This window comes from Ceratotherium simum, chromosome 7 (genome assembly GCF_057802395.1).
Source record: "Ceratotherium simum simum isolate JZ-2026a chromosome 7, ASM5780239v1, whole genome shotgun sequence".
Classification (NCBI taxonomy): Eukaryota; Metazoa; Chordata; class Mammalia; order Perissodactyla; family Rhinocerotidae; genus Ceratotherium; species Ceratotherium simum.
In genome coordinates this window covers 55529634-55556518 of record NC_141906.1, presented here as the reverse complement: position 1 = coordinate 55556518, position 26885 = coordinate 55529634, and the positions used below count along the sequence as shown (strand labels likewise).

The 26885-nt window shown below is 34.0% G+C and overlaps 1 protein-coding gene across 2 annotated transcripts in view; it reads right to left on the bottom strand.

Annotated features, from left to right (window-relative positions):
- DYNC2H1 (dynein cytoplasmic 2 heavy chain 1) overlaps positions 1-26885 on the bottom strand; it is a 293258-nt gene that overhangs the window by 69212 nt on the left and 197161 nt on the right. For both annotated transcript variants that reach the window (XM_087433636.1, XM_004427391.3), the window contains exon 83: positions 14495-14611. In XM_087433636.1, coding sequence (XP_087289762.1) covers positions 14495-14611 — 117 coding nt within the window. The remainder of the gene's footprint in view (positions 1-14494; positions 14612-26885) is intronic.

The following is a 26885-nucleotide window of genomic DNA, read 5'->3' as shown; positions in this document are numbered from 1 at the left end:
TGATGTACACTGGAAATTTCTACAATGTTATAAACCAATGTTACTGCAATAAACAAAAAATAAAAAAAACCCAAAAAACAAAAAAACCCAAAATGGACCTACAATGAATAGTTTATTTTTTCTTCCATGCTCTCCTAATGTATATTTTTTCATGACAATGGAATGCTTTTTCATATGCCTATGCATACGACTGACTCTTAGAAAGCCAATAAGACAGTATAAAATTTGTGTGTGTGTGTGTGTGTGTATGTGTAGTTTTAAAATTTGAGAAAAGCCCAATTGTTCTAATATAGTGAGTAAATTGGTTCATAACTTTAAGGCTAAAAGAAATAGTCTGCATTTCAACAATCAGTGCACAGATTCAATGAGAAAATTAAAAAAAAAAATTCCAACACTGCATAACATCATTACTTAACAAAAAAAGAGTCTACAAACGAAGCATAATCACTTAAGAGACACATACAACTTATTTTACAATTGCTCAAAATAAGAAATAGAGAATTTCTGCCTTTGTTTTTAGAAGAGCTAGATACTTCTGAAAACAACTAAATATGTTGGATAAAATACTAAAGCACTTTCTTAAATACAGCCAAATGCAACCATGAGCTGAAAAGAAAGTAAGAAATAATTATTCAAATAACTAAGTGTTGGCTTTTCAATCTTCATATTTTTTAATTTCATCCTGAATGTGAACACAAGGTATTCTGGAGTAGAGCTAGATAATTTATTAATTACCTCAAAGTAAATAATAAGTGTGTTGCCCCTACCCCCTTGCCCTCTGAGCCAGATACCACTGATTCTTTTAATTTCAATGAGACACAAATTTCAGAACACTGAGAAAAGTTAGTAGGTTCACATGCTGTTTATTTCCCTATTAAAAGCAATGCTCAAAAGACATTTATTTGGTTTTAGCCCTCTGCTTGAAAGTAAACATCTGAGGGATCTAAGCAGTCCTAGACATCACAGGGGCCTGAGAATCTCTCTCTACTTAGTCCTGAAAGGGCTTAACTCCATTAGCTCACTAAGTGAACAGATTTCTCTTTAAACAAACAGCAAAGCCCTTAATTAGAGAAAGGTAAGGCAGCCAGTTCCACAAGAACTTAAATCAGGGAACTTTACATATATTATTCAGTCTCACAAGAAAAATAAAAAAGTAGAGTGACTTCTGGCATACCTTACTAAAAAATAATGCTCATAAACTTATCAATATATTCCATTGCTTGTATGAAATGAAGGGATTTAGGGGGAGCACAGTGAGGTGGGGTTGGAGATACAGAGAGAATGTTTAGGATTACTGAAATTGACCATTATAAATATTTGGATTATAAAAATTAAAAGACAAAAACATCTGTTAGGTTTTTTTGAAGTTAAAACTTTCTGAACTGCATGCACCTGTCTCTATAAGAAAAGAACAGGGAAGAATTACCCCCAGCCTATGAAAATATAAAAAGTAACCTCACATGCTATTAAAGCAACTGTTCCCCCAGGATATAAAGGAGAAAAAATTCATTATTTGTGTTTTGTATATTCTTACTGGTTTTAACTGTTGTGTGTAAGAATGTAAGAGGGTTAGTTTTATTTTTATGTTTTAGACTTTTAAAAATGGTATCATATAACAAAATGACTTTTGCTTTACTACCTGTAAGTATAATAAAAGAATAAAAAATAGTGTACTTATTCAATAAAAATATTGGTAAATTTTAGTTTATATATATGTTAGTCTAATCTGTTATACAATGTTACTTTATGGAAGATAATACAACAGATCTCTGGATTTAGAAGTATCAGAGACAATAAAATAGAATGCTAAGCTCAAGTAGACCACTCTGTTATCTTGATTTTGCTACCTATCCAAAGGAAATTAAACATATTTTATTTTCTAATAATAATAAAAAACAGTGTAACAACAACAATAATAAGGCTAACATTTATTGATTGCCTATAATGTGCCTGGCACTACTTTAACTATTTAATGCTAATGATAATGTTAAAAATAGTAGTAGTCCTATGCCACAAAGTTTGTTATTAATTTTTATAGTTTTTATTATTGTAAGGATACGAAAATAAACTATCGATAATAACAACTTGGTTTGCCAAAATATTGGCATAAATTACATATATAGTTAAAATCATAATTAATTTACCAGTCAGTGAAATGACACTTCTTACATTCAAAATTTTTCCTTTGAAAAAGGCCACAACAAACAAACAAAAACTAAAAAGAAAAAAAATGATTTTCCATCTTATAGATAAGATACTAAGTGATCTGATTAAAAGAAAAAACTTTTCAGAATGATATAGCAAAAAATTAAGATTTCCTTTCAGAATCTATTGATTTAATGGAAAAATGATGAGACTAATGAGTATTCTAACAATAGGTTATTGAAAACAGGAAACACATTTAAAAAACTCATGTCTGAAGCGGTATACATGTATCCACATTCAGACACATACAAATGTATATGAAATATTATACCCTGGAAACACAATAGAAAAACACTAAAAGTAATATTTATTCAGAACTCACATATTAATCATTAACTAAAAATAATGATCATCATTATTATGCTCAAGAAGTAATTAATTTAAAACAATTTTATTAGTATTCGATTGAAAACCCTCTGAATGTGCAATATGATTTGGATTCTAAAGTGATTCATTATATTAACATTTTTCTACAAACCTAGGTTCTTTTACCTTATTAGGGTAAGCTTCTTTTTTAATTATATCTTTAAGATAAATACTAGAAAATTTATGCTATTCTTCTAGATTCATTATTTAGTTATTAAAGGGATACCACATTTCTAGAATATAGAGATCCTAGAGAAATTTCAGCTTAATATTATCTTTAAAATTTGAATTAATAATAGCTAATATTTATTGAGCAATTAACACAGGTTAGGCACACCTCTAAGTGCTTTACAAGTATTAACCAATCTACTCGTTATAACAATCTATTATCTCCATTGCACAGAGCAGGCAACCAGGCAAAGAGAGATTAAACAAAATGTGCAATCACATCTAGAAGTGGCACAGGTAGAATTTTAAACCAGGCAGTGGAGTTCCATAGTCCATGTTTTACTATATTATACATTAAAAAAGAATGGAAAAAATATCTTATTTCTTTCCTATTTTAATAAAACTTTATATTACCTTGCAATATGGTTTTATAATAAATAATGATAAACTATATTAAACTAAAAATTACATAAAAACCACATATTTTATTTTAGCAGAAAAAAGTGGGAAAGTTTCTTTTCCATTCTTATAGAAATCACTCACATTTCTACATAAAGTTCACCTATAAATGGACCTTAATCTGAGTCCTTATACTCTTGCTTTATTTTCTAGTGTTTTACTTTAAAAAAACATGAATGTAATAGACTACAAGGTCTGTTTTTAGTCCTGGAGCACGTGAGCACACTCTCTCTCTCTCTCTAGTACACACACACACACACACACACACACACACACCTGCATTTAAATGCCTAAAATCGTGCATTGATCCTGTCTTAGTAATGAAAAGTGATCCTTATATTCAACCCAACAAGATATTGAGGAATATTTTGTTTGCATCATTTCCTCGCAAGCCATCTATTTCGTGACACCACTTGAGAAGACACTAACTGGACAGTTGCCCTCAGTTCCATGACCACATTTTACACAAAAGGAAGTTCAAACATGCGTAGTACCTTCAAAATTATAAACACTCCTCTCTCGTATGACGTGAGTTCTGGCCCTCTATTCCCAGTTCTATTGTCCTACATTCAAGACTACTTCACAAAAACTGAAGCAGTTTGTTCTTACCTGTTTCTGTTAAAGATTATGATAAAACTACTTTATGATTCCTAAAAGCTGCATATTAGCCCAAAATGCATGAACTCTATTTCCTTCTTTCTTTAGTTTCAACCAATTTGAACATAGTTTAAACACATAAATGCAAATATAATACAGGTTTTAAAAATTATAGAATAAAATTTCTTTGCAAGATTAAACCTTCTGAAGGAGAAAGAGGGTAAAATTTCCCTGTACAATAAAAGATTGTGGCAGTAAATCTATTTAGCTCACCATCTCAATTCTCCTCTTTTGGCTATATAAACAGGGTTGAAGGTTGGAAACCAATAGGCCAGATTTGAAAAATGAGTTAAACTCACTGACAATTTTTCTACTTTCAATTTGATCAACAAATGTATTTTTGGCCCTTATCTGAATATAGTACTTACTGTATTCTTGTGGGCTTCTAACTTATTCAGCATAATATGAATAAAGAGTTAAAATTTCTGGGTTTTCACAGGATATTTTTAGGAATCTCCAGTAACCTCCTATCACTAAGTTAACTAAACTCCAAAAGGTTTATATACATTTTTAGCTTACTAATCTAAAAAATTCTACAAATGAAAAAAAAAAAAAAAAGAGAGAGACATCAATAATTACTTTGTTAAAAGTCATGAGTCATCCCTGTCCTGAGTAGCAGGAGGACATCCCAGGTGGAGGCTCTGGGCGGTTCTCTGACTTCTATCCTCTCCTTAAGGTAAGAGACATTGTTCCTCGCCTGCCATGCCTATGGATGGAATTCTGACTCCATTCCACCACTACAGTAAAGAACGGGTGTCACTCCCTCTCCCCAGCTGGCTCTACAGACTGTGGGGTGGACTACTGTCACGTAACACACAGTGACGCAGACCAGAACAGCACTGCAGAGGCTTTATAAACTAAATTGACATTGGAACCACAACCCACGGAAGTGAACAGAGATGTGCATTCTGAACCTAAACACGTTGACTATCTGCTAAAAAAGAAGATTTAAATAGACACCAGAATCTCATAATACTAAAAATGTTCAGAGTAGAGTCCAAAATTACTCTAGACCAAGAACCAGTAAAATCTCAACTTGAATAAAAAAAGACGATCAACAGATGCAAACACCAACATGACACAGCAGCTGGAATTATTCAATAAGTATTGTAAAGCAGCTATCATAAAAATGTTCCAAGGAGCACTTACGAAACTGTTGCAACCAATAAAAGTCATGAATTAAATACTTCCCTTGGTCCTTCAAGAAAATCATCGAAATGAAACTGCTTTCCCACTATGCTTTCTACATCCTTTATTTTTGTCAGTGGATCCCTTCTGTTTTAGCCTTTTGCTCAGAATTTAATATTCTTAAACTCTTACAATCTACTCAAGCCTATTAAAATTCTTTTAAAAATAAAGTATATATACTGAGTTAAGATTCTTTACATATATTGTCAATAAGCATTAACGTTACAGAAGGTTAATATTTCAGTAAAATTGAACTATACAGCTGATTTTCTTTAGCCATTTCCTTTCCTTGATTCTCTGTGAAGCTATCTAAAATGGCCAGGCATCTCATTTTTCTACTAGTGACATTTTCTTGCTTGCCTTATAGAGATTCAAGGTCCTCATTTGGAAACAAAACTCCTGTTATGTTGGGAAGTCATAGCATTTTCTCTCACGACTTTTTGTGAGTCTTTGGCTTCATGAAAACAAAACAATATCCAGTGTCACAACAAGCTTAACTAGTCTTCACCTTTTGTATAAGTTGTTCTTTTCTTCCCCATCATAAAACAGAGAAGGCATACAAAATCAGCTACAGTAACATTTTTGTATGCCTTAAATTATTAGTAATAGTTGGTATTGTAGACTTAATTTATATTTTCCAATCCCTTTATTCACTAGAAATATTTCAGGATCTCCACACCCCAGTTTCAACATGATGCTACTCAATTAGCACTGCTTAGAAGCAGATAGTATATAATATTCCGTGTCTTTTGCTCTAAGCATATGTCAATGCCTTCCTGCCTGTTGTTGCTCAGGGTTGGTGACTCTTTCCTCCTGGGTCCTAACATCTTCTGAAAGATGCAGATGCTTTATTTAAATTATTTTGATGCTTCAAATTGCACATGCTTTGGGTAACTTTTCAAAAACTACTTGGCATAAGTGAACGGTCATTTTCCTCTTTTCTCCATATATGGTTTGACTCACTTGTAAATTTCCTAACGCCAGTTTTTTCTTTTTCTAATTATGCCTAACAGGAAAATTCTAAAATCTAGCTGTTGAGAAAAGGTATACAGATTAAGTCCATATCTATTAATATTTCCCTTAAAGGAACTCAGGTTTTGGAAAGAACAAACATCATACTTTTTAGATCAAGAGTTAACCTATGGTAAGCTTTTAAGGTAAGTATTAATCTAAACCACTCATTGCAATTTTAGAATTGCTGGATTCTGGAATGTTTAAAACTTCTCGATAAATATTCTCTCACAGTTGAAATAATACACTGGCAGATCTCTTCTCCAGGTCACTCATAAACACACTCTAAATAAATATATTTTCTCTTAAACTAATAGTTTTAATTAAGAAAAAAGGAGAGAAACTGAGACATCTACTTCAAAATAATTAAAATATGCTTGCATATTTACTTCTGTTTTGTTATGAAAAACAAGTCTGAAGTTTCCAAGAGCTGCAGTAATAGTAAGGCATCTCATGCAAAACTCAGGATAAGAAAAAAGCTAAAAGTGGATCAGGCTTCAGTGTACTTAAATGAGATGCCTCTTACATCATCTAAAGAGTAGATAATAAAGAGTAAATTAGAACAAGGATATTTAGCAACTTTATAGCACCCTATTTGGCTGAATAAGCAAAGTCAAAAAAAAAAAGCATCAGAAAGCTGAAACTTGATTGTCCAAATTAGATGAAGTGTGATGTTGAGAAAATGGAGTAGCTGGGGCTATATCAATAGTTGTAAAGAGTGGGAAGAACATTTCCCTGTTGAGCTAATAATTAAAAAGAAACACACATACCAAACTATCCTATCCAGTAACTGTTGAAACGACAGAATTCTATGTAGCCAGTAGCAAGAACAGAAAAGCAAGGCAAGGTTAAGCCTTCAGACCATTTCACACTAAGAGAAACAGTTATATCAAGTCATCCTGAATCTGTGAAAAAAAAATTTTTTTTTAATATATTTAAGAGGCAGGACATTTCTGTATTTATCACTGACCCCTTTAGCAAAAATCATTGTTTCTGTTTTCTTGAAAGTTTTAAGAACTTTGCTTAATTCTTCAGCATCATCAACTACTTCCTCTACTAGATCATTCCCACTACCCTATAAGCACTCTAGTACTTCCCATCTTTAAGAAAAAACATACTGGGCCGGCCCCGTGGCTTAGCGGTTAAGTGTGTGCGCTCCGCTCCCGGCGGCCGGGGAGGATTAGCAATAGATGTTAGCTCAGAGACGGTCTTCCTCAGCAAAAAGAGGAGGATTAGCATGGATGTTAGCTCAGGGCTGATCTTCCTCACAAAAAAAAAAAAAAAAGAAAAAACATACTGGGTCCCATATCTTGATCACTTTATTTACCCACTCTTCTTTGTAGCACACTTACAGAAAGAACTGTCTATACATATTGTTTCTACCTCCTTGTCTCGTATCTCTAGTTAGCCTTTCAAACCTAACTTCCAGTCTCCTCATTCAATCTAAATTTTTCTTGTCAAAGTCACCGATGATTTTCATTCTGTGATTCAATGATCAATTTTTATCTCATTTTGCTTAACCTCTTAGAAGCAATCTGGCATAGTAAACAATTTCGTTCCTGATGAAAGACTCTCTCCTCAAGGTATCTGTGACAGCACAGTCTCCTCTGTCCTTGCTTGTTGGGCTTTTTTTAAATTGTCTCCCCTCACTAATACTGTTGTCACTCCTTTCCTGACAATAACTCTAAATGTCAGATTCCTCAGGGCTCATTAGTGAGCCCGTTTTCTTCTCTCTCTCTCTCACTATGCTCTCTCTTTAGATGATAAATGCTTTCTACTGATTTAAATGTTCCCTAGATGCTAATATGTCCCAAATTTATACCTCTAGTCCAAACATCCTTTTTGAGCTCCACACTTGTATATCCAACTATCTATTAGATGTCTAAAATTAAACTCTTGATCATCTCAGTATCACTGCCCACTCCACCCTACCTTTGCAGAAGTTGTTGCTCTCTGTTTTTTCTATTTCAGTAAACAGTGCCACCTCCACCTAGTCACTCAATCCAGAAAACCAACACATCTTTTTTTTTAACCCCCACATCCAAACCCATGTTTAGATTCTTTCAGTAATACTTCCAATATCTTTCTTGAATGCACCCACTTCTCTCCTTCTGCTCTACCACCATAATCTGAGCCACCATCAACTCTTACCAGGACTACTGCAAGAGCCTCTTGATTGTTCTCCTTTCTTCTTGAACCTCACTCCAAACTGATTTCTACACAACAGCCAGAAAGATCTTTTGAAATTGTAAACAGGATCACAGCTACTCTACCACTTAAAGCTCTTTCAGGGTTTCCCATTGCACTTGGAATAAAATACAAACTTCTTATGCTATCCTAATCATCCCCCTTATCTCATTCCATTCTATCCTTTAGTCTCTATACGTGCCAATCTAACTGACTTCCTTTCAAGCTTATTGAATACACCAAGCTTTTTCTCTTCTCGGGGAATTTGTGCATGCTGTCCTCTCCGCTTAGAATGGCCTTCCCCTCCAGCTCTGTCTGGCTACCGTCTTCTCATTGCTCACTTCTCAGATTCTATTTCACTTCTCAAGCAAGAAATTCCCTAACTATCAAGCCCAAAATAGGTCTTCTCTCTTTTTCTTTATAAAGCACCTGTCCTTTCATTCCACAGCATTTGCAATAATTTATAATATTTATTTACTTGTTTAATTTTTCAAATATATCTCTTACAAACCAACTGTAAACTCCAGAGGGTAAGTACCCTGACTGTTCTGCCCACATCACAGTCCCTAGCATAAAACCACTGAAACAAACTAGGTGCTCAATTAAAGTATTTTGAATGAAAGACTGAATAATATATAATTATACAAGTAATAAAAATAATTTGCTTAGAAAAGGGGCGAATGAAGTAGTGGTCATATATTATAAATCTTTACACCTTCAGTAAAAGTAAAATGAATAATTAACAGAGAATGCTCAGATATACCAGGCACTATTATAAAAGCTTTACATATATTAACTCATTTAATCCTTATGAGACTCCTATGAGGCAAATACTATCATTATCCCCATTTTATAGATAAGAGAACTGAGACACAAAGAAGTTGAGTAATTTTCCTAAGTTATATAGCTAGTAAGTACTAGAACCAGGATTTGAACCCAGCAGTCTGGCTCTAGAAGCCATATTCTTATATTACCTTGTTAGATCACTGATGAGCATTAAAAATATTTAACTGCCAGTCCCTCCCAGCAGACACAAGGACCATCCATTCAGAACAGAGGTTGGCCGTAACCAAGTGAAATGGCTGTGGAAGTGAAAATCAGCTGCATATCAGCCTTGCCTAAACAGTTCTCTAGAGAGTCTCTGAACAAATTCTCTTCAACCTATTCACCTAAAGAGAAATAGCCAGCTCCATTTATATCCAGATGGATATAAATATTCCATCTAGTGAGAACTTTTAACAAACTGCATCTACTTAATCCTTAAATGGAGAGAAAAATTAGTTATGTACTAATGACATTATATAGCATGGCAAATCATCTCACACTTAAAATGTTCTTTCTATTAAAATTATAACATCATTTACTTAGTAACTACGAGCTTTATCTTAAGGAGGAAAATTACTATCTTTTTCAATTAGAAATTATTTCACTCTTATATTGCTTCGTATAAAGAAATAACTATTAAATTGGAAATCAAGGAAAAGTAAATTTTCAAGAGATTACTAAAAAGAGACTTATATAATAAGCAAAATGTGAAAACAGAGCTAGAGTGATCCTTTCCTACATGCACCATTTTTCTGTGAACGTACACATTAAATATTGTGTGAGCTTCTTAAGGACAGGGCAATAGTTTATTCATCTTTATTACCACAGTGTTTGCAATGCACATCTCTGGAAAGCTATTTGTAGTAGACTAGTAGGCACTATTAAAAAAGTTATCCAATTGAACAGAGAGGAAGGTAAATCTACGCAGAGGGAACCACAAGAACAGATACAAATGTGAAAAAGTGCCCGGCATGTTAAAAACCAACCAACCAATCAACCAACCAACCAACCAACCAACCAACCAACCAACAAAAACCCCAGCAAGTATTCTGGTGTAGAAAAACATGGCACATGTGGTACAAAGAAGTCAGAATGAAGATAGCCAGTCAGTCTGGGATGAGACTACAAATGCCCACACTGAGAAGTTGGCATTTTATTCTATTCCTAAGCAATCAAATGAGTTTTCGAAAAGCTGAATTATGTGATCCAGAAAGATAATTAAGAACAGTGCAGAGGATGAACTGAAAGGCATGGTCCCAGGTTTAACCTGAGGACACCTGTCTATCTTTAGGAGGAACAACAAAAGCCAAAGCAGCTACATGACAATGGGTCTCAAAAATTACTCCAGAATTTACAGTTCACACTGCCCTTTGATTCTTTGTCTTAGGCTAGGATCCCTGGCTGCCTTCCCCTCTGCATGGCCCTTTCAGAATGATGACTCATTTGGAGAGTCTACTGAGCTTATCAATATGACTTCTCCCCAAGGTGTTTCCCCTAAAATAAAATCTTTCAGCATCATATATTTTAATCTGTGCTTCTGCCAGCACACTTACCACAATGTTCCTATGATACTGTCCTCTACCCTAATCCACCCTTTTTCCTCTGTATGTAGGAATGGGGTAGTAACGGGGTATGTTGTGGCAAGAATCCAACATCAGAGAGCTAGTAATAGAGTATATCTACATCCCCAAAATGAGAAAAATGAAGGTTTGGGAAAGGTATAGAATTCACTTGAGTTTCTAATATTGGGTCGTATCTTAGGAGGCAAATAATTTATACATTTGAAGTCACTTCTGTGGTCCACTTTATCTAATAATAGAAAAAAAATCTCCAGAGTTATGAAGAAGGTATCTGTATGTGTTAGCGGACAGTGGGTCGGTGGGGGTGGAGGCAACAATAAAATCTGATGGGCCTGATGGAGAGAAGCAGGTAGGGTAAGGAAGACTAAACTATATATTCCAGGAAGCTTCACACAGTTGGAACGGTCAACTTCAGGATCTTTAGGAACTGCCCAAATTTAAAAGAATGTAGTCCAAAGGAAAGTGAGTTAGTAGAAGACCACATACTCAGCAATGTGAGTTGTCCCTTGCAACTTCACAAATGTTCACTAAACTACTGACAGGACTCAGGACATGCTACCCCAAAATATGACACTTTGACAAACTGAATATTTTAAACTGAAGGAATCTGAGAAATGGCAAGTGCAAGAAGGACCCTCCGACCTTTCCTTGAGGCAGGTTGTAAGACCCTCATGTGAGAGGTGCCCTGGAGGAAAGGTATATCCGAAGATGGACAGAGGCTGAGAGGAACCTGAATGAATAGGCCTTGCTAAGTTTTCCCCAGTTTACCACTCTTAGCTCATACCCCTTTTGTCCTATCATATTTTTCCACAACTTTGCACTCTTCATCAAACCTGGCATAAAAATGCTCAGGTTTAACCACTTCTTTGGGTCTTCATTTCCTTATGAAGGCTCTTGTGTCAAATAAAACTTATATTAAACAAATTTGTATGGTTTTTTCTCGTTAACCTGTCTTTTGTAACAGAAACCCAGCTGAGAATCTAAAAGGGTAGAAGGAAAGAAGCATTTTTCCTCCCCCACACTATAAAATAATGACTGAATTTCTTGTGAAATATACAGACAGAAGTTGCACCTTAAGGCCAGATCTAATGTGAGGCAAAAACAACATGACCAATGCAAATTCAGAAGTAGTGACAAAGAAAATTATAAGGAAGTAAGTTGACAAAAACCTGGAGTGCACTTCATTCTTACTCAAACTTGGAAATTGGGTCAAACAAGTTCACTTATATTTCACAGGGAAGAAAAGTCTCCAACAGCCACCTAGACTATATTTCTAGAATGTAAGATGAGATCTTTGTAATAAGCAGGATTACTTCTACAATAGGTTTGCTATTTAGTAAGGGATACACTTAGTCAATTATTCATATCATTCAATTTCTATCTTATTTTCTAAATGAAGACTTGGAAAATAATTTTACATTATTATTCTCAGAATAAATAGCTATATTATATAATATACATACATATGAATATATATGTGCTTGTATATGTGTATAAATTTTAAGAATTGCATGGACCTGGAAAATCATCAGAAAATTCAAAATAGCCAATCTTATACTAAAAAAAGTTGGAAACTGTTACAAGAAGCTGAATCTTGAGAAGGAGAATATTACCAAACACGGAAATAAAGAATGAATTGCTAAAGGAGAGAAATGAAAATTTGATTATTAATTTAAAGATAAGCAAAGGTTGGTTTAAGAAAATTTGGGTAAAGAATAGTAACTTCAATATGAATTGGTATGAAGAATGGAGATCAGGGCCATGACTTCACAGTCAGGAATATGTACAATGTGATTACCTGTATGACTCAGGGAGATGTGGGGAGCATGAGTTTAGGATGCCAGGGGGTGTAGTATTTCTTTTCGTTCTCTAATTTTTCTTCAAGCTAGCTATATAAAGCTTTATTAATGTGATGAACTGAACAAGAATAGCAATTCTAGTTAGTCTGGATCATTGTTTATGGAAACTCCTGACAATAACCAATTGTTGAGAATAAGTCATAACAACTCAAAATTACAATACTGTAAGGTTTGAGGATTTTGAATTTTTAGAAGGTTTTAACCTTTTTCATAGGTTCTGATATAAGTCTAATTTGACTTCCTTTACTGAAGAAGGTTAGATTTGATATATAGGCATTTTCATAGTACTACTAAACATATGAATTCAAAGTTATATTTTTTTAATTCCAGAGAATAAACCCCTATTTAATAAGAATGGGGATCATAATACTCTAATGGCTTTGCCTAGTGAGAAAGCAACTATTCTATAATCTATAATATAACTATTCTACAATATAAAAACAAGTCTATCCAGTTGAATTGTTTTTCCTTAGCACTTTGATTCCTTTGAAAAATTTCACCTTTCGAAACCATCAACAAAACGAAAAGACAACCTAAAAACTGGGAGAAGATATTTGCAAACCATACATCTGACAAGGGCTTAATCTCCAAAATATATAAAGAACTCATGCATCTCAACAACAAAAAAACTAACAACCCAATTAAAAAATGGGCAAAAGACCCGAACAGACATTTCTCCAAAGAAGATATACAGATGGCCAACAGACACATGAAAAGATGTTCAAAATCATTAACTATCAGGGAAATGCAAATCAAAACTACAATGAGATATCACCTCACGCCCGTCAGAATGGCTATAATTAACGAGACAGGAAATAGCATGTGTTGGAGAGGATGTGGAGAGAAGGGAACTCTCATACATTGCTGGTGGGAGTGCAAACTGGTGCAGCCACTATGGAAAACAGTATGGAGATTCCTCAAAAAATCAAGCATAGAACTACCATATGATCCAGCTATTCCACTGTTGGGTATTTATCCAAAGAACTTGAAAACACCAATGCGTAAAGATACATGCACCCCTGTGTTCATTGTAGCGTTATTCACAATTGCCAAGACTTGGAAGCAACCTAAGTGCCCATCAAGGGACGAATGGATAAAGAAGATGTGGTATATATACACAATGGAATACTACTCAGCCATAAGAAACGATGAAATCTAGGCATTTGTGACAACATGGATGGACATTGAGGGTATTATGCAAAGTGAAATAAGTCAGAGGGAGAAGGTCAAATACCATATGATTTCCTTCATTAAGTAGTAGATAATAACAACAATAAACAAACACATAGAGACAGAGATTGGATTGGTGGTTACCAGAGGGGAAGCGGGGAGAGAGGAGGGCGAAAGGGATAATTCGGCACACGTGTGTGGTGATGGGTTTTAATTAGTATTTGGGTGGTGAACATGATGTAATCTATGGAGAAATAGAAGTATAATGATGTACACCTGAAATTTATACAATGTTACAAATCAATGTTACTGCAATAAACAAAAAATTAAAAAAAATTAAAAAATAAAAAATAAAAAAATAAATAAAAAAAATAAATAAAAAATAGAAATTTAAATTTTGATGAAGTCCAAATTGTCAAATTTTTCTTTTTACAATTAGTGCCCTTTGTGTCTCATGCAAGAAATATTTGCCTCCTCCAAAGCTAAAAAAAAAAAAAAGAAAAATTTCACCTTTAATATCAGTCTTTGACTTCACAGAAAGAGGACAGAGAAGGCAAGGAGTGAGTAAAATATATAGCAGGTATAGAAGATGACACAGCACATTACCAGCATAAGAGAAATTACACTGGTGACACTGCTTCTTGAGCTGATATACTTCTATTACTATCATTTCCTCCAACTCTTTCCAGGATATTATATACATTAATAAGGGTAGATCAATACAAAATTTTACCAACATGGACAATCTGGATATAAAACTGGAAAAAAAGGATAGGGAGAAGAAAGAAAAAAAAATCAGAAGAATATTCCACCACTAACCTGGTTTAGTTTCTTCCAGAGATTGAGGATAGGAGAAAGTTCATTGGACCAGATTTCTCTATCAAATTTGCAACCAGCTGTTACTGATCTGCCCAAGATCCTCAACTGTGAAATAACCTGAATGAAGAAAATAATAAGTAGCAATAAATGAAAATGATTTCAGTCAGAGAAATAGCATAGGTATAAAAATAGCCATATTTCTTTTATAAAAATAAAGACCAAATATAAATAAGTTTTATTCCCATTATCTCTGTTCAATTGGGTCAATATTTTAATGATTTATTTAAGAATATTACTGAGTATGATAAATATTGTATTATAGATATGGAGTGCGTGCATAAAATCAGTGAGGTATCCACTGATTGTTCTTCATAAATATTTCGACTTAATAATTAAATTGTGCTATCTCATTGCTTATCTGACATAAACAAAATATACTAAAAAAACCAGGTATATGTTTTCCTAAGCTACCATTTGAAACATCAACATTTGCAGCCTGTTGACTACTTTTCTGTTTTACTTCTTCAGAGATGTAAGTTGTTTTCCCTTCTTAACAGATTGGGCTACATTTCATATTTTGTTGGGTTCTTGTATTAGTAAAGTTTGTAATAAAGTAAGGGCCATAAATCTTTCAAAATGAATGCACTACTTAATTGTTAAACATCCGCAATCTAGAAGCCACTTCAAGAGCTTTTGACTGATTCTCTAATCTTGAAAAAACTGTGGTGATTCAGTGTTTCATTTTCTTTGTTTTTCTGATAAATTATTTTCATTTTCTCTAGCTGAACCCTACAACAGCACCTAATTTATCAGCTTTCCTAGATGGTAAAACATCACTAGTTGGTAGTCAGAAGAAGTTCTGTTTTAACTCGGGTAACATTTGCTATCACTTACTTGTGTTTTAAATTTGTCAAACATGTCAAAAAACAAATAAGAATGCAGTGAGATGTCTAAAGGAAAAAAGGTTCAAATATTTTTTTATACATGATGTTAAAAACTATTTTAAGAATAAAATGTTTACCAGCCCTGAAAAGGTCACGTTTTCTGTCCTAGAAAAATAACATGTGAAGCTTGCTTTTCTTAATAACGCTATCATTATATAATCTTTAATGAACAGAGAATAATAAAAAGGGAGTTCAAATATATAATAAAATATTTTTATAATGAGAATATGGCTATAACTTACAACAATGGATCATCTTTTGTTTTTACAAAATCTTACATATTTATCTTTTTACAAGGCACAGATAAATTATTCATGTTTTAAACCAATTGAAAAATACTTTTTTCAATAACACTCCTTTAAAATGGAGTCAAAGGGGGTAGAATTTCCCACGAGCGACACATTTACATCACTCCCATGTTCGATCCACACTGAACAGCTTGCATTAGGCCGCACTGGCGTGCTCCGGGGCAGCACTGAGGCTGTAGGGAAGTCACAGCAGATGCTGATGCTCCTATCCCACCTGGCCTCATTCCAAAGAGCAACGAGAGACACTTCAGAAATACCTATGTTTCTCCTGGGCAATTGGTGTGCTTCTATTGTCAGACACGAAATCTCATACCACCACTCTATTTTCCTTTTTCCTTTGGATATTATGAAGCAGAGAGAATGTCTGATCTAACAATATCAACTTTATAGAACCTTAGGAACATGGGCTTTGTTGTTTGTTTTATCCTCTTTTGGCATAAACTGTTTCCCTAGTTTTATTTTCTTTTCCTTTCCTAATTTTCTCTTTGACTGATTTCCTCAACTATCGATTTTATACTAATAGATTATTTATATTTTTGTAAGTCACCTCCAGTATAATCTTTCCTGGAATTAGAAGAAATATAGATTTTAAAAATAAACACTTATTCCCAGTTTACAGATGAGAAAATGGATTGTCAAAGAAATTAAGTAAATTATATTTCTGTCTTAGGGAATACGGTAGACTAAACGTCTGGAGAAAATTTTATAACACAGTACGTTTAAAAATTATGAATAAACAACAACACCATCAACAAAAAACTTTTTAAAATTTATGACTGAAGTACCAGAGAAATCAAGGGAAATCTGTAAACGCTAGAGCCAAAGAGCAGAACTAATCTAGAGACCTAGGTGAGTTCTGAAGCCAGCACTTGCCCTGGGGCATCTGCCTATCCCCAGGGGCCTATAGCTTGTTTTGTTGACTTTTTATTTTGAACTACTTTCAGACTTAGAGAAAAGTGGCAAAAATAGTACAGAGAATTCTCATTCTACACTTCACCTGGCTTCCCCTAATGTTAACATCTTACATAATCATAGTACAATTATCAAAACCAGGAAATTAACATTGGTAAAATACTATTAACTACACTACTACAGGCTTTATTCAAATTTTGCCAATTTTTCCATGAATGTACTCTTTTTGTTTCAGGAGAAAACCACATTATATTTAGTTGTTCTTTATCCGTAGTCTTGCCCAAAACTGTAACAGTCTTGTCCTTCATGACCTTGACACTTGCAAAGAATGCCGGTCAGTTACTTTGTAAAATGTCCCTCATTTGAGTCCATAAGGTCCACATTTCCAAAGGTAGGAAATAGAAATTTAGAACACTCAAAAAGCAGCAGCCAACAGGATAGTTAGAAAACAACCTGCCCTGCAGAGGAGAGACTAGGGACACTCGCTTTTCTCTGCCTTGGCTTTGGGGTGATAATACTGTGCTGTTTGAAATACTGTGATCATGAAAATTCCACATATCAAAACTTACGGAACTGCAGTGAATGAGACTCTTGAGGAAAATTACAACAGTAAACATTTATGTTTGAAAAGAAGCAATGCTGAAAATTGAGCCAAACTTAACAAATTATGAAGTTGAGAATGTAGATGGAAGTAAATAATAATAAGAGCAAAAAAAAATTTAATACAGTAGAAAACAGGTACAAGAGAGATCAGATAAAAAAGACTCAGTTTACCAAAAAGACTAATAAAATTATGAGACTTCTGACTAGACTGAGTGATATATAGATAGATGATAGATAAAATAAGAGAATGCAAAAATTTATTTTAAAATTCTAATTTTAAAAGGAATATAATTACAGATATAGAAAAGACTAAGAGACAATATGAGATTATTTTGAATAGCTTTATGCAATAAAAAGTTCCAAATTTGTCTAACAGAAATTCCTAGAAAATAATAAAACAGTCTCAAGAAAAAATAGAAAAACTAAATGGGGCTACAGTTGTTTAAAAAATTAAATAAGAAGTTAAAGATATTATCTCAAAGTAAATCCCAGACACCATATAAATAACACCCAGTTCATATAAAAGTTCTACTAAGATTCCTCAAACAGAAATACAAATCTTGCACTAACCATTTCAAAGACTAGAAAACGAGGCAACATTCCCCAAATCAGTAAGAGGCTAGTAAAAACATTATACCAAAGAGAACAGACATTCAAAGATCAGTCTTACTCCTGAACACAGATGCAAATAAATAAATATCAAGCAAAATTAAAAAAAAAAGGTATACATGATGATTTTGAATATATAGTTCAATCATAGAAAATATAATTCACCACATGAACAGATTAAAGAGAAAAATAATTATTTCAACATTGGGAGAAAATATGGTCAATGAAATTCATCAATATATTCTTGGCGAACTACTCCTAGCAAACCTCGCAAAGAAGTGCCAGATTGTTATAATAGCCTTTGAAAAATTATGCTTCCTTGTAATCATACCTCTTTGTAATATTTCACTCTTCCCATATCAAGAGATATCTATTTCTCCACCCCCTTGAAGCTGGACTAATCTTGTGACTTGCTTTGACTAATAGAATGTGGCAAAAGCGATCTGCAATTTTCAACCTGAGACTCCAAGAGAACTCGCAGTTTCTGCTCTGGCCTTGGAACCCTGAAACACCAGGCTAGCCTCTGGTAGATGAAAGCCATGCAGTTGAAAACCAAGTCACCCCAGCCAACAGCCAGTGCCTTCCACAAACATGAATAAGGCCATCTTGAACCTTCCAGTCTAGTCAACTCTCCAAGTGAAGGAGGCCTCATGTGTGAACTCAGATGAAACCAAAGAGGAATAACCCAGCCAAGCCACAGAATCAAAAAATCATAAAACATTATTGTTTTAAGTCACTAAATTTTGAGATAGTTTGCTATGCAGCAAAGAATAATTGAAGCACCAGAAATAGTAGAAAACTTCTTTAAACTATGCTATGGACTGAAAGTTTGTTTCCCCCCCAAAATTCATATGTTTAAGCTCTAACCCCCAGCATGGCTATATTTGGAGATGGGGCCTCTAAGGAAGTAATTAAGATTAAATGAGTTCATAAGAGTGGGGCCCTGATCTAATGAGATTAATGTCCTTATAAGAAGAGACACTAGAGAGCTCTTATGTGAGCCAGCTCTCTCTTTTTCTCTCTCTCTGCAAACATACACAGAGGAAAAGCCATGTAAGGACATAGTGAGAAGACAGCCATCTACAAGCCAGAAAGAGAGTCTTCACCAGAAACTGACTATACTGACACCTTGATCTTGGACTTTCAACCTCCACAACTGTGAGAAAATAAATTTCTGTTGTTTAAGCCATCCAATCTGTGGCATTTTGTTAAGGCAGCCCAAGCCAACTAACACAACCTCACAAATGGTATCTACAAAACATAGCAAATATAATCAATAATAAAATGTTAGAAAGCATTTTCTTCAAAATCAGAGCAAGATAAGAATGTTGACTATCACTACTTTTATTTCACATTGCACATAAGGATCTCAGTATCACAAGAAGACAAAAAAAGGCAATTAAATGTAAAAGGATTGGAAAGGAAAAAATCTAAATCATCATTTTTCTCAGACAGTATAACAATTTACAGGAAAACAAAAGAATTTATAATACTTTTCATATAATATAAACTATATACTATATATTATACTTATACCTTATAATACTTTTCATATAATATAAACTATATACTATATATTATACCTTATATTTTTCTATTTGTGTGTATTTGAAATGAATAAAAATTCATTAAATACTATTTTTTTTAACTTCAGCTCAAGTATTATTCCCTTTTTCAATGATTATTTGGGAGCATTTAAAAGTTTACTTAGTCAATGTTCTCATCAGCTACCCCTTAACATTTTCATGCTTCCTCTGGGTACTTGGCCAGATACAATAAATATGTTTAAATGTGTTACCAAACACATCAGGATGTAACAAACCATATTAAATCTTCCCACATACTGCAAAAATGAAACAGTACACTAACATGTTAAAGTGAGATACAGGAGAATATCCAGAGGTGTATCTTTCTAATGTTAACATATGCAGGATAAAGGGGGTGGGAGGAATCCCTTTTTCTGTCTCTCATGTCTTTCAATAAAAATGTTTATGCCAGGCACACACAGAACCAAACTGTAATTTATGTTGGTGACCTGTGAGATGAGATTTCACCCAAGATCAAAAGTGAAATGTACAGGCACTCTACCATGTAAATAACTCACATCATCATTTTTTCAAGGCAATATGAAAGTAAAAGCCTGAAAATAAATTTGAGGAGACCTCCTAGCTTGTACAATTTTAACATAAGCAAATTAGGATGAACTCTCTCATCAAAGGATGTTTAAATTTTACTAAGACTAGTGAATATACCAGTTTTCAAATACTGAGGTATATATTATTTGAAGCAATAGGCTAAATACTTCATAATAAATCATATACATTAATGTTTTATATGTAACTCTGGTTAATGCTAAACAACTTAGACCTGGAATTAATCACTAAATTGTGTGAAATGTTTGGATCCATCTCTGCCTTGATGAGATGTAATTATGATACTTTGTTGCACTTTGTATAATTAGTGGCTCTAATAATCCTACTTGCTGAGAGTAAAATTATACTTTTGTTATTCATGGAAGTAAAGTAAGACAGACAGAATATATAAACCTATTATATTATATATACACACCCATACACACATATATATGAGACCTCATGTCTCCTAATACTTTTATCTATTTATTTTTTAAAAAATATTTATTATCTACTATATTTGAAAACAGTTTTGTAGCTAATTAAAAAACTAAACATGTATCTATCATATGCTCTAGCCATTCCACTTCTAAGTATTTGCCCAAAAGAAATAAAAGCATATGTTCATACAAAGACATAAAATGTTCTAATGTTTATAGCAGCTTAATTTTAGTAGCTTCAAACTGGAAACAATATAAATGTCCTTCAATGAGTGAAGGAATAAGCAAATTGTGGTACAGCCATATAATGGACTACTAGTCAGCACTAAAAAGGAACAAACTCCTGATGCACACAACATAGATGAATCTTATAACAATTATGTTGAATGAGAAAGAAGCCAGAGAGAAGAGAGTCCTTAATTGTATAATCCTTTTATATGAAACTCTAGAAAATGCAAACTAATCTACTGAAAAAAAAGAAATAGTTGCCTGGGACAAGGGAAGGGAGATAGGAGAAAGGATTACAAAGTGTTAGAGAACACTTTTGGGGGTGATGGGAACGTTCACTATCTCGAGATGGTGATGGCCTCACAGGTATATATATGTCAAACCTTGTCAAATCATATACTCTAAATATGTGCAGTTTATTGAATGTCAAATAACCTCAATAAAGCTGTAAAAACTGAAAGAAGATAATCATTAAAACAACGTTAGGTAGTTCACAGAATAACCAGGAAACTGGAAAAGTGGGCTTTATGGCCAGTAAAAACACTGGTTATTCTGGTGGAAAACAGCAAGGAAAAGCTGATATTGCCACTGAACATAGAAGCTGTGGATTTCTCACTATAGGCTCATCACTGGCCTTGGCTCTGAATGCTATCCAGGAACTAGAACTTGCTTCAAGTGCCACTGGTCCCAAGAGAGGCAATGAGCACAGCTGTTTGATTCACTATATCCCTATTCACAGGCTGGGGCTGGGGTCTGTCATGCCTGTGCTCCAACTGTGAGGCCGGCTTGGAAAGTGAATCATTTTCAACACCTACTATGTAGTGATGTGCTGCCTCCCACCATGAATTTTTTTTGGGAAAATACTAAAAGCTGTCTACATTTAATTGGGTGACAAGGTCAAGGAGACACATATAAATATCTATCACATTTATTTTAACTTTGTAAAATTAATTTTACTATGAACGTTTTCAAAGATACACAAAAATTGATTTTTTAAAATTTTTTTTATTGCAGTCACATTGGTTCATAGCATTGTATAAACTTCAGGTGTCCATCATTATACTTCTATTTCTGCATCGATTACATCATGTTCACCACCCAAATACTAATCACAATCCATCACCACACACATGTGCCTAATCATCCCTTTTGTCCTCCTCCCTCCCCCTTCCCCTCTGGTAACCACCAATCCAATCTCTGTCTCTATGTGTTTGTTTGTTGTTCTGTTTATCTTGTACTTATGAGTGAGATCATATGGTATTTGACTTTCTCCCTCTGACTTATTTCACTTAGCATAATATCCTCAATGTCCATCCATGTTGTCACAAATGACTGGATTTCATCATTTCTTATGGCTGAGTAGTATTCCATTGTGTATATATACCACAAAGATACCCATCATCCAGATTCAACCATGGTCAAGATTTTCTTGTATTTGCTTCAATCCCTAGTTTATTTTCTTTTATTTTGTTGTTATTATTCCTTAAGTGTTTTAAAACAAATTCCAGGCCACACGATATTTAACTCCTACATACTCAGTACGTATCTCAAAAAAAATGGGCATAACCACAATGCTGTTACTTTACCTAACAAAATTAATCAAAATTCATCAGTGTCAAATAATACTCACTCCACATTTAAATTTCCCTTATGGTCTCAAAATTTGTTTAAATTGGATTATTTGAATTAGTATCCATAGAAAGGTCATGTAGTTGTTACGTATTTTAAGTCTCCTTAATACAGAGCAGTTTCTCTGCCCTCCCTTCTTTGTATGCCATTAACCTGTTGATAAAACTGAGTCAGTTATCTTGCAGAATGTCCCACAGTCTAGATCCACTGGTGTTATTTAATTTGCTCCTTTACCTCCTGTGTTTCCCATTAACTGGAAATTAGCTCTAAAGGCTGGATTAGATTCAGGTTCACTTTTTTTGGAAACAATACTTTTGCAAAGTGTACTTCATGTTGCATCACATCAGGAGGCACATACTGTCTGAATGCCTCCTCTTTGTGACACAAAGACGGATGACTCGGTACAAGTAGTGACAGCTGATCCCTCTCTTTTTTTCCCCCATCAGCCTTCCATCTAATGGTTTCAACCTTTGATAATAATTATCTGAATCAATTATTTTATCACAGTTTATAAAATAGTGATATTTTAAATACTGTCATTCCTTCTATATTTACTATCTAGATTATTCAATAAAGAAGAACTTACTTTCATCAATTTTTCTTTCATTACCATGAAATACAGTTCACAAAGGAAAGGTAATATAAATGCTTAATTCTTTCCCTTTAATTACCATTTTTCAAACCAAGAGATACTTTTATTTTTTACTAAATGATAACCTATAAAAGTAAAAAATCAAGTTTATAATATTAGTGAACTTAGTATGTCCCTGTAAACATTCGAAAGTAGTAAATATAGAATCATTGTGTATATTACAAAATTAAATAGACTGATAATGTCTTTCAATTTACTTGCTTTTGTCTGAAATGGTCTTAGAACTCAAAATGTGACGAGTATTCAAACTTCTGACTTCTAACTGCCTGCAGTTAGAAGTCAGAAGTTACTACACTGTGTATCAAAGTACATATATTACCTCTGTTTGCTGATGGTGCTATTGGCAAAGCTGTAGCTAATAAATATGTTCCTGAAATATGAGTTTATATATTCAAATGGAAGATATCTGAGAGAAAAGAACATCTTAAGCTTCCTAATTTCAAAAACTGAATTTACCAGGAACTTGTGACTTCTCTAATAACTGATGAAAAACCATTAGAGTCAGGATAACTGCAGCTGCTCAGTATGAGTAACCACAGCTGCTGAGCTCACAAAAGCCATTCAATGTGAGGTTGCTAAAATTATTACGCTAGCAATTAATCCTCAAATCTTTGGCAACAGAAAAACCATCATTACATTTTAAGAATAAATACAACACATTTTAAGAATTTTGCTATGAAATTGCTATTGAGTCTATGAAAAAAATAATAAAGTTCTGGAACTTGAAAGCACGTTTAGGAAAAAATAAATGAATATGTAGTTAGGCTCAAAAAGTATGTAGCTCTTATAGAAAAATAAACATTACTTTTATAGAACTTCTTTTATAGAAGAATTAAAGCTAATAAGGAATTTGATCAATAACAATCCCTTTCCAAAACCTGCTACCATTTTTGAGCCATAACATAGCCTACTGCAATTGCTTTCTAACTTGTCTCCCTGCTTTAAGTCTTACTCCCTGTCGTCAATTCTCTACATGACATGCTACCACAGTGATCTAGTTATTACCATGGCTCATGAAGCTCAATGTTATCTAGTGCCCCTCTACCCCTGCTACCTCCTGCCCTCATATCCCACCTCTCTCCCTCTCCCTCACTGCGCTTCAGCCACATCTGTCTCATTGCTGTCCCTCCAATTGAAAAAGCAGGGATGGCTTATAAATATATGACAGGATGTTCAATCTCATTAGTAATTAAAAATACAAATTAAGACCACGATGAGATACCATTTTAACCCACTAGATTGGCAAATATGAAGGCGTCCAAAAATACCAAGTACTGGTGGGAATAAAAGGATGTAGATATTACACACTGCTGGTGAGAAAGTAAATTAGTACAACTACTAAAAGCAATTTGACACAATTCTACTTCTAAGTATATACCCCAGAGAAACTCTTGCACAGACATACCAGGAGACATGCACACAAATGTTCATAGTAGCATTGTTTATAACCAAAAAAATGGATAAACAAATTGTTATATTTACATAATGAAATATTATATGCAATCATAATGAATGAAACTACAGCTAAAGCAATAGCATAAATAAATCTTAGAAAAATAATGTGGAATGAAATAAGCAAGTCCTAAAATACCACATACAACACACCTTTTTATAAAGTTCAAAAATAAGCAAAATAAAACAATTCATTTTTAGGCACAAATGTGTGTGTGTGAATGGATACATGTAATACAACTATTTAAAAAGTATAAAACTATAATGGGGTCGGCCCAGTGGCATAGTGGTTAAGTTTGGCACACTCTGCTTTGGCGGCCTGGGGTTAGCGGGTTCCGATCCCAGGTGTGGACCTACACCACTCATCAAGCCACACTATGGTGGCGACCCACATACAAACTAGACAAAGACTGCCACAGATGTTAACTCAGGGTCAATCTTCCTCAAGCGAAAAAAGTGGGAGAAGATGGGCAACAGATGTGAGCCCAGGGCCAATCTTCCTCATCACAAAAAAAGAAAAAAAAACTATTAAAAAAGTTTTAAACACAACAATCAGAATGATGGCTCCTTCAGCAGAAAGGCAGACAGATAGGATAAAAGAGAATCACATAAGATGACACAGTGACTGGTAATATCCTAGTTCTTGGGTAGTTATTGGTTCATGGGTTTCATTATATCATCATGCTTTTAATATTTTATTTATATATGTATTAATGTTACATATATAGTCTTTTATATGTATCGAAGATTGTATTTTGAAAATACAGTAAAAAGTCCAAAATTAGAGAAACATGTACAGGTCCTAGAGAAACCTAAGTTTTACGAAAAAACAAAGCAGGTTAAGGAGAATAAGCAAAACTACGTGTTGAGGGAAGTTACTATTTTATAAAAGTGGTCAAGAAAGACCTATTTGATAAGGTAACATTTAGAGACCTGAAAGCAATAAAAGTAAGTATGTAGTAAGCCATGCAGATATCTAGGAGACGAATGCACCAGGCAAAGCAGACAGAAAATGCAAAGGCTCTTAGGCAGAAGCTCAAGGGGAGTGTAGCCAGTGTGGCTGCCTCAGAGTGAGCAATGCGAAGAGGACTAGAAGAGAAAGGCAAAGAGGGAGTAAAAGGCCTGAGCACCTCGGTGCTTGTACACCTTCGTAAGGAATGTTTTTACTCTGAGTTAGATGGGAATTTAGAAGTGACTAGAGAAAAATGACTATTGCTACTGACCACCTACAGAATACGAAAATGTCCATTCTTTTGTCAGAAGATCTTTCTCCCTGGATAGAGTTGTGCTGGCCTAAGAATAAGGAAGACTTTGCTCAGAGGCCAAGTCTTATTTGACTATATCTAAAATCTCTATAGAAAGATTTAAGTGCTTGTGTAAATGGGGATTCAAATGACTTTTAAGACTTTTTTTCTGAATCAGGCAGGGTATTGACTAGATGCACAGAAGTAAGAAGTATTTGTACCAAAATTTCATAGCAATTATCTCAGATTGCTCTAGAGATTCACTGATTCCTAGAGAAAGTGAGGGAGTGGTTTTGTTGAAGACTATTTTAAGAATTGCACTTTACCATATCCCTGAGTTTATTAATTCCATAAATCACAGCTTGAAATTGTTAAGTAAAAGGTCTTAAATGATATTCAATGATAGGACATTTTTTTCTTGTAGCCATGGAACCAAATCACAAACTCAGTACCAAAAAAAGCCTTTTTTTTTTTTTTTGGTTTTAAATGGAAGAGCAAAACTGGCAGTTACCAAATTCAGGAAACTCCCAGGTTTAAAACATTCATTTGAGAAAAACATTTCTGAAAGAATGGAATTCTTGAAGGCAGCTTTCAATGAGGGGACTTGAACAGTTCAGGAAAGCTGCGTTATCTTGCTGAGCCTTCTGCTTACCAGTGTACAACAGGAACTCAACATCGCTCTCAATATCGCTCCAATAGATCATTCTCAAAGTCTCTCCAGTAGTATAATACCTTAGCAGCTAAGGGTTTTTTGTTTTTAATTCTGAGCCTATAGTCGAGTGAGAAATGTGACTTTGTTTGGACTAGATTATAAAAAAAAAAAAGAATCTGATACGCAGATTTCATGTCATTTAGAACACCAAAACGAGGAATTTTCTGCAGTTTCTCATCACTCTACTACAGATGCTTTCAAAATTGAAGGTGCCTAAGAATCACCCAAAATGCAGATTCCAAAGCCCCCCTCTCAAATAGTCTAATTTTACGGATCTTGGATGAAATTTAGGAATCTACCTGTTAAAACAAACTTCCCAGATAATCCTCAGGTAAGTGGCCAACACCACTACCCTGAGAGAGATTTTCCGGGATTTAACTTAGCTAGAAAGACAATTATGTCAGTTTGGTGATTACTTTAAATAATCTACATCTGTGATCGTAGGTTAACTGTTGAATTTAAAAAGAGGGAAAGAAAAGCAAAAAGAAGCTGTAAAGATGTGAATCTGTTGCTGTTACAAGGACAC